At 38.5% G+C, this 9,244-nt stretch overlaps 1 protein-coding gene across 1 annotated transcript; it reads left to right on the top strand.

The window, feature by feature from the left end:
• Nucleotides 1-8: 8 nt before the first annotated feature.
• Nucleotides 9-2,720, top strand: PELO (pelota mRNA surveillance and ribosome rescue factor). The gene is made up of 2 exons (XM_026062744.1): nt 9-766; nt 1,930-2,720. The coding sequence occupies exons 1-2, from the start codon at nt 41-43 to the stop codon at nt 2,359-2,361; spliced, it is 1,158 nt and encodes a 385-aa protein (XP_025918529.1). The 5' UTR covers nt 9-40; the 3' UTR covers nt 2,362-2,720.
• The last annotated feature ends 6,524 nt before the right edge of the window (nt 2,721-9,244 follow it).

Genomic DNA, 9,244 nt, shown 5'->3' with positions numbered 1-9,244 from the left:
AGGGGAAGCCGAGGGCGCGGCGGCGCCGGGAGCCGCCGGGATGAAGCTGGTGCGGAAGGACCTGGAGAAGGATAACGCGGGGCAGGTGACGCTGATCCCCGAGGAGCCCGAGGACATGTGGCACACGTACAACCTGCTGCAGGTGGGCGACAGCCTGCGGGCCTCCACTATCCGCAAGGTGCAGACCGAGTCGGCCACGGGCAGCGTGGGCAGCAACCGCATCCGCACCACCCTCACCCTCTGCGTGGAGGCCATCGACTTCGACTCGCAGGCCTGCCAGCTGCGGGTCAAGGGCACCAACATCCAGGAGAACGAGTACGTCAAGATGGGTGCCTACCACACCATTGAGCTGGAGCCCAACCGGCAGTTCACCCTGGCCAAGAAGCAGTGGGACAGTGTGGTGCTGGAGCGCATCGAGCAGGCCTGCGACCCGGCCTGGAGTGCCGATGTGGCGGCCGTGGTCATGCAGGAGGGGCTCGCTCACATCTGCCTCGTCACCCCCAGCATGACCCTCACGCGTGCCAAGGTGGAGGTGAACATCCCTCGCAAGCGGAAAGGGAACTGCTCTCAGCACGACCGGGCCCTGGAGAGATTTTATGAGCAGGTGGTGCAGGCTATCCAGCGGCACATCAACTTCGAGGTGGTGAAGTGTGTGCTGGTGGCCAGCCCAGGCTTCGTGCGGGAGCAGTTTTGTGACTACATGTTTCAGCAGGCAGTCAAAACCGACAACAAGCTCCTGCTGGAGAACCGGTCCAAGTTCCTGCAGGTAAGGGGCTAAACTGCCTCCATAGTGGGTGATCACAGAGGTTTGGGAGCTGCTTGTGGTAATGGAATAGAGTTAAGAGGATGGTGGGAAGTAATTCACTCTCTAGAGAACATAAATTTCTCTCATCATGAGGAAATTATTCTGGTGCCTCTCAAATTATAGGCTAATTATGCAAGACAGAGATGTTTCTTTTCTAGGACAGCTTAAAGGGGAACAGGGAAAATACTAAATATTTGAAACCAGCTTAAAGTCTGTATTTATTGCCTCATTAAGACTAAAGTACAAGTTGGAAAATGGTTTAACTGTACTGTTAATCTGCTATGCTGTGTGGCATGTATGTTTAATAACAGCTTTCTAAAGCTTTTTTTAAAAAGAAAAATATTGAAGTACCTGGGTGTAGTGTAGGTTAGTTAATGTTGCTGTTAGTTTTGTAGTGAATAGGTAAAGATTATGCAAACCACAACTTTTTTCCTGTTGCTTAGCTATCTCTTTCTTTGAGTGTCTTGTTTCCCATTCACTAAAAAAGGCAAAGTCAGCACAAAAAATAGAAGTTTCATAGGGCTATCTCACTTCTGAATTACAGCAGAGCTGTAATCTAGGCCTTCAGAACTATGGGGGGGGGGGTTTCCAGTACTTAATGGGCACAAAGTTTAGGAGTCTTAAATTGCACATAGCCTGTTTTTGCATTTGTAGCAAAATGACAACAAAAAGTGTGAAAGGCTTTAATGTACACAACTGCATAGCTAGTGTGTTTGCAGACCTCTAATGCAAGGCTTGATGCTTTTGCACTATATCTCTGCAACCTTAAGAGGTCTTCCTCTTTTTAAATACTTTAAAGGCTAAAGAAGACCTAGTTTCTCAGTAGAACCACATGGTTGTACCTTGGGGCTTTGTACAATACCTTGCTTATATAGGACAGTCTTTGAATAAGAGAAGCATCTTTCCTAAACTTCCTAAAATATAAAGTTTGAGAGATTTGGGTTAAGCTTGGGGTTGCAGGAGAGGAGCTGTTCTAGGAAAAGAATCATTTACATTTCAAATAAAAGCTATAACCATAATTAGTGAGATAAATATTATGTAGAGTGGAAACTATGTTTGTGCTTGGTTAATCAATAAAATGGTCCTTTTTTAAAAATATATATCTTTAACTGTGTTTACTGTAGGTCCACTCTTCCTCGGGACATAAATACGCATTGAAGGAAGCCCTTTGTGACCCAGCTGTAACTAGCCGTCTCTCTGACACTAAGGCAGCTGGTGAGGTCAAAGCCTTAGATGACTTCTATAAAATGCTGCAGCATGAGCCAGACCGGGCTTTTTATGGTCTAAAACATGTGGAGAAGGCCAATGAAGCCATGGCCATTGACACCTTGCTGATCAGTGATGAGCTCTTCCGGCACCAGGATGTGGCTACACGCACTCGATATGTTAAATTGGTAGATAGTGTACGGGAGAACATGGGCACAGTGCGCATCTTCTCCAGCCTTCATGTGTCTGGGGAGCAGCTTGGGCAGCTGACAGGGGTGGCAGCCATCCTGCGCTTTCCTGTTGCTGAGCTCTCTGACCAGGAAGATGAATCTAGCTCTGAAGAAGATTGATAATGGTGACTTCATTCCACCCTTTCTTTTCCCAGTTCACGTTGAAAAGACAACAAAGGCCTTCCCTTCCTAAAGACTATGTGCAGATGTGCCATGACATGTAATTTAAGTTTGTGATAGCGTTTCTTAGAGCATTTCTCAGCTCTGCTCAGCGCTCTTAACGGATATCTGTTCTATGACAAATTATGGATACGCTGTGGATTGGAGCTGATTGTTTTTGCAAGTTACACCCTGGTCTTTCAGCAATACAAGAAACTGATTTCACTCCCAAAAGCTGTTCTTTTTGCATATTCGTGCAGATTGGCAGCTTAATGTTTTGAAATATGTATGAAAATATAATAAATTAAGAGGGAAAAACATGCCAGACTGTCTTTATTTCTGTTTTTAAGTGCTTGAAAGCAGTATTACAAAATAAATCTTAAAAACTTCCTCAGGCAAGACCTTTCCAAACTAAGCTTGATCTTCTTAGGTACTCACTCTTCGCATCTTGGGAAGAAGGGCAGAGGAATGGGATGAATGTCTTCTCTCAGGGGCTTTCTTTGGTGCATGAGTATACTTGTACACTTGCATGCTTTTGGTGATATTTGAAGCAATCTTTCAGGAACTAGACCTTTTAAGTTATTTCCTCCCTAATGTAATAGCAGATGCAGGACAAATTGTGGAGCTCAGTAATTTCATTTGAGGTGTCTCTTAAATGATGATTTCTTGGAACATTGTTCTGAGGGCTAACAAGAGGTATGCTATATTTTTCAATTGACTGTTTTCTAATGAATTGGCATTGGGATTATTTCATGCTCAGTTCTGCAGAACCTTATCAATATAATTATGGTTTACAGAAACAGATGCCTGGTTTTTGTTAGGAATCTTTTGACTATTAATAGTTGTGATAATTTCATAATCTGTTATTTCATTACCAGTGTACCCATTTAAAAATATTTATTTCCAATTTATAGCTTGTATATATAAATTGCAATTTTATAAACACAACTTCAGCCTAAGATACTGATAACTGTAAAAGTCAGTGTTGCTTCTTCAGTTGTTTAATATAACAAAAGTACTCCCAGAACTAGGATGAGTTTTGTTTTCAGTGAACATGATATCTTAGGTTGAGGAAACACAAGCTACTTTCAGATTCTGACAAGATTCCCTGAAAGGGGATTGTTTAATTTAAACCCCAGGTTGATGGTGTAGGTTATGTGTGTAAATAAGCTTTATTTATTTATTTAAATGAGAGGTGATGTGAGAAACTTGCCAAAAATGAAAATCAAATTTAAGAAAACCTACCAAAGGCTTGTGAAATACCAACAGGGACGTAATAATGGAAGAGTAAAAACTTAAGTTTTTTTTTTTTTTTAACTTTCAGTCTAGGCAGAATTACTTGAGAAAAGTATTTTTAAAGGTACTCCCATAATGCTGATGTATGCCAGCTCTGTGAATCTGATAATATTATCTATTGCTAAGTTGTAGCAACTGAAACTTTAGTCTAAACCCATTAATGGGGAAGTCGTTTTGAATTAAAAGCCCTCTTCCATCCTGTCTTTCACATAATGTTAGTGAAGCTCTAATTCATGTTCTCTTCATGCACTCTTTAGTCTATGTGGATGTCAATTCTCCTGTCAGCGAAGACAAGCCCTATAGCAGTTATCTTAGAGTACAGAACAACTATGTTGTTTGAGCCTTAGTTTTGTCTTGAGTAGTGTTGAATGCCATCCATGCCAGAATCCTTAACTGGGCTTCTTTCAACTGTTAGGACTGGTTAATTTAAAAATGTTGTTTGTTCTTATAAAAGTCTGCCTAAGATGCCTAAACATTTGGCAAGTTCTCAAGCACCTGGATTCCTGGTATACTCTAAGTTAAATATAAAGAATGTATTCAACACTTGGAAGAATCAGACCTTCAATAACTATTATTTAACAAATGAATACTTCCATTAAACAGTCTCATACAGTCTAAATAATTATTAATTTCTCTTTTTAAGTTAAACTACTATATTAATATTTCTGTGCTTATAAGTTTTGGCAATTTGTTGCCATTGTAAGCTAAAGCTACTTATGGTTAAAATTGTCTTAATTTAATTCTTAATTTAATTCCCAGCAAACTGAAAGAGGCATAAAACACTTTAATATAACTTATTTAGAATCAAACTATTCCCAGACTGTGGGATGTTTTACTCTTTTGGACCAACTTGAGCCAAGTTACTCCATGTTGAAAAAGAAATGGTGAAGAATTTTTGCTGCACATTGTAGGAAGGTTACAGTGGCAATTCTGCAAGTCTTTGTGTCTTGTAGTGTTTCAGTAAGAAAAAATACTACCATTTTGTTGTTTGATATTTCTTTTAAGGTATAACAGCAAGCATTAGGTAAGAAAATTTGTTCATAATGATTCTTTGAAATATTTAGAGTTAGAGTTAAAACTCGGTACCAACTTTATAATTTATGAATCATGACTTTTCCTTTTTTAGCTACTGTTTGTCATAGCATTAAGTCTCTGAAAGAAATATATCTAGTTGCCCAAAATATGGGAGGGTGAGTTTTTTTTATTTTAAGCACTTTTGTAGTAGAGTAGATACACAATCATTATGTAGACAAATGCATCCTGTCTCAGGAAACAGCTTAAGGGCTTGGTTTTGAAAGTAGGCTATGCTCAGTAGTGCAGATGCTTTACCTGGCAAAATTCCAGGGATGTTAGTATCTTTTACATTTAAGGGAATTTTGAATGGTTTGTGAAGTCTGTATTGGCAAAGATATTTGCTTAACAAAGACCCTAACTTCTGTTTGCAATAGCACTTACAAAGATGCATATTATCTGCAGTTTAAATCAGTAAGTGCTATAGCCATGGGAAAATATTTTTCTTGTCCTTTCTTTGGAAATAGACATACTAAATAATAAACTAAAATCTGTCCATAAAATGGAAATTGTTCTCTTAAACCTAAAGTATTTAGGTTTAAGAGAACTAAAAGAGTGCTAAATACTAAAGTATTTAGTAATTTCAAACAATATTCTAATTTTTGCTTCTGATTGATTCTGATGTAATTCTGTGAATTAATAACATGGTTTATCTTCCACTTTTTCCTTTTTCAAAATAAATGGTTACACGTTGTAACACTTTTTAATATTTATTAAGTTTTGTGGGAAGCTTTAAAAAATACAAAGTTCGCTTGATCTTGAAGTCTGGTCTGCAGTTAGCTCCAAAGATGCAAATAATTTCATTGATTTAGGTCATAGAGCTTCTCTTGCAAACTCATACTTTGGAGCAGATCCGAGTTTCTTTAGTTGTGTCACCCTTGACATTTAAATCCTGTTGTGATTATATCAGGTTTTTGTAGGCCTTTATAGGATAAAGTTTGGTGCAAAACTTAAGGTCACCACAAGCAATAGACTAAGGAATCTTATTAGGTATATAGCAAAATACAACATAAATCTCTTAGTAAAGTTGTAAAGCCCTTTACTTGTCCTGGGAGTTCCCCATCTTCCTCCTTCCTGTATTCCCCAGTGTAGACTACTTGAGTAAAATGCTGGTAATAAATGATCTTGCAAGAGGAATCCTTCTGACCATCTGTGTAAGGCAGGCCATTGCACTTCAGCTTAATTTGTGATGTAACTAGCATGTTATTTTTAAAGCCATGTAAATGTCAGAAGTAATTTTGATCATTCGCTACTATTTTCTTAAAGGTTAAGTAGCCCTGAAAGTAAAATCAGTCTTCCCCTTTGAAGATTTACTGAATTTACTTCTAAGCTGCTGACCTTGGTTTGCCTTTTCCTGTGAAAGTATGTAATAGCTACCTTCTCAGTTAACTTATTAATAGTTTGAGCTTCTTTAATTTCTGTCTGGAAGCTGCATCATCCATCTGGAAATTATGTTTGGTTCTATAAAGGCAAGGTGGGAGGTAAAACTATGTGCATGTGATACTTTTTAGTTGGCCAAAGCTTTTCTTTTCTCTGAAGTTTTCATATTTCTGTTTTTAAAGAAAATAAGTTTGTTTCATAAACAAAATGTCTAGTGTTGTAGGAAAAACATGTTCTCAAAAATTTTATGCTGTTTTATCCTAAGCCACTTCTGTGCACTGTCTGGTCTATTTCTTCTACACAGGAAATGTGAAAAATGCACACATGCAAAATGTGAAACTGCAATTTGAAAGCCTGCAATTAAGAATCCTTGTTTATAAACAACAACTGGAATCCTTTCAAGATAAATTAATAAAACAAAAAAAAGAAGGAATGGCTTCAGAAATCCACTTAGCTCCATACTTTGAAGTCTGAAGTTTTGCCTTATGTAAATTTTTTTTTCTTGCTCTCTGATATACCAGTTGTTTCTGTCAATCCCCATTTTTTAATACGCAGTTAAAATACTTACTATGGAATGAAGTTCTTAAAATGGAAAGCCAGGTGGATCTGGAGTGGTTCAGACTGATGACTATTTAAAAAAAAGAAAAAAGTTTCTTCGTCAAGCTGTGCTAATGTGGGGGAGGTTACAGCTCTACAGACAGCCATTCTCTCCCACCTCAGTTCTCGTTAAATATGCACCTGCAAATTTTTGTGATGTCATTAAATAATAATGCTGTTTGCTGTTGGAGCTTATGATTTTTCAGTTTTAGTTTGGTTTGCTTATGGTGGGAATGGAAGAGAGAGATGACATTACACTAGTTGATTTTGAAGCTTCTGTGATTCTCTTATTACAGCCACAACCTGTGTTAAGAGACTGTTGTATTCAATTTTTGTGTAGGAAAACCGTATTCTACAAACTTACAACTCTGCTAATTTAGATTTAAGCAAATGCCTAAGCACTTGGATCTTTTGATTATTATTATAGTTCTTAATTCAAGCTCTGACGTGGGCTAAGCCTGAGCTTTTTCAGTAGTGGAAAGAGTAAACATAGGCTGTCAAGTTGCTTGTGTGACTTAATAACATAATGTTTAGTCCAGCCAAATTTTTTCTACTTGACTCATATAGTGCGGTGAGACTGATTTGAAGTTTACCGCTTCCATGATGTAGAATATAAAGGCAAGAAATGTCTCCATTATAACGCCAACCTGTAGCACGTATTTTCTCTAAACTTATCAACTTGACTGTATCAGAAATGCAGTATAACTTTTGTGGCAAAAATTCTCTCCTAAGGTGTCTTAGCCTAAAGTGGAGTGTGATGAAAAGGTCTCTGTAATCATTTTTGTTTGTTCTGTTGTCTGAAAATAATGCTTCCTCTTGTCCCACTTGAGGGCTGTACAAGAAACAGAGGGGAGCTGATAGCAGAGCCGAACTTGCTTCCAAGTCAATGTTGTCTGGGAAATCCAACATTAAGCAGCAGCTTTCGAGCACTGCCAGCTCCTGTCAATTTTTTCTGTATTGATCTCTGATTTATTGTTCTCAATTTTAGAAATGCAATGTTCACAGATAATGTAATTGCTGTCATGCCGCTCTAATAATTACTTAGAATTCAACTCAGAGCTGATAAGGAATCCTCTGACAAAATAGCTTTTCACTGAAGAATTTTAATTAGTTGAAACCAGTCCTTCCTTTTAGGAATGTACATATCAGACTAGACAGGGTTTTTTTCCCCCCCTCTGGTCCAAAATGGAATATCTAATCAAAGCCAAGCTTAGAGTAGCAAAGGAGTCATATGGGACAAAAGATATGAAGCCTTAGACAGTTAGCAAGAGGCTAAAGATGCTCCCTTTTCTATTAGTCTCTTTGGTAAGTACTATTCCACACTGTATAAATAACTAAATATATTTTGGCTGAGACAACTGAACCACAACTGTCGTCTCACTCGTGTGGGATATCTCTTGGGATGCAGGAGATGATTTTCAGATCTCTGATCTGAACAGGACAGGAAAGTGATTTAAAGCTGGGACTGTTCCTGCCTAATATACTACAACCGTGGTCTTCATGTTTCAGAAAAAAGCCCTGAGTAGGGCTCCATGTTTCAAAAAGGTTTTGGATTTGATGGCAGTCAAGTAAATCAACTTTCAAAGACAGGTGGATAATTTCCCATATAGCTTCAATACAAATCCTTAGAAGTTTTAGCCACTTAGGACAAACTTTTATGCAGGACTTTTAACTTGAAGGACTTAAAACCCAGGAAATGAAACACAAAGTGTATGAGAGAGAGAGAGAAAAAAAAGAAAAAAGGAAGGAAGGAGGAAAGAAAGAAGTCTCAAAGAATGTAGTAACTTAATAAACTTTTTAAAAGACTCTAACTTGACTTTTAGCTTGTAGTTCCGTTTGGTAGCTGAAGGAATGATTTAGGATGCAGGCTTGGTCTATATCTTCAGACCTCAAGAAGCATTTACGGTTGGAAGAGCTTGGTAACAACTACTACATTTAGGATGTCTGACAGTGGGCTATCAAACAAATGATCATGAACTTTTCCTTCAAAGGTTTCTGCACTCTGTAAGCTGCAGCAGGTTTTGCTAAAGAGAATTGCATCCTCTTTGATCTACAATGTTTAGTGACTTATTCAGTTGTTTGATACTGGCATAAATATATTCATTTAGCTGTGAGAGTATTAATTACATTTATTCATCTTACCTAAATAGTTGCCCTAAGACCACTTCAGTTCCCTTAGGTGAAGTTGACTGCTTTATCCTGTGTAGGTTATGCCTCTCCTGAATGGAAATTGCTGTACCACTGTAGGGTACAGATAAGAGAAGTTTAAATAGATGATGCTTAAATAGACTTTCTTTAAATATGTTCCTGGGGGAGCATCAGTGCCTGGCAGGATGGCTGAGTGCTCTGGTGTGGTGGCCACCTTTGCTGTGAGGTGGTACCTGGAAACTGCCAGTGCAGTGGTGGCAGGTGGCAGGAGGGAGAAGAGGAGCGGCTCTTCAGTGAGGGAGCTCTTCCCACCTCCAGGGCAGTGAGGAAAGACAAAAAAAGCTATGGTTCT

The sequence above is a fragment of the Apteryx rowi genome, unplaced genomic scaffold (assembly GCF_003343035.1).
Source record: "Apteryx rowi isolate R43461 unplaced genomic scaffold, aptRow1 scaffold_192, whole genome shotgun sequence".
In the NCBI taxonomy this organism is placed as follows: Eukaryota; Metazoa; Chordata; class Aves; order Apterygiformes; family Apterygidae; genus Apteryx; species Apteryx rowi.
Note: the sequence above shows the minus strand (reverse complement) of the source record. Positions and strands in the feature narration are given on the sequence as shown.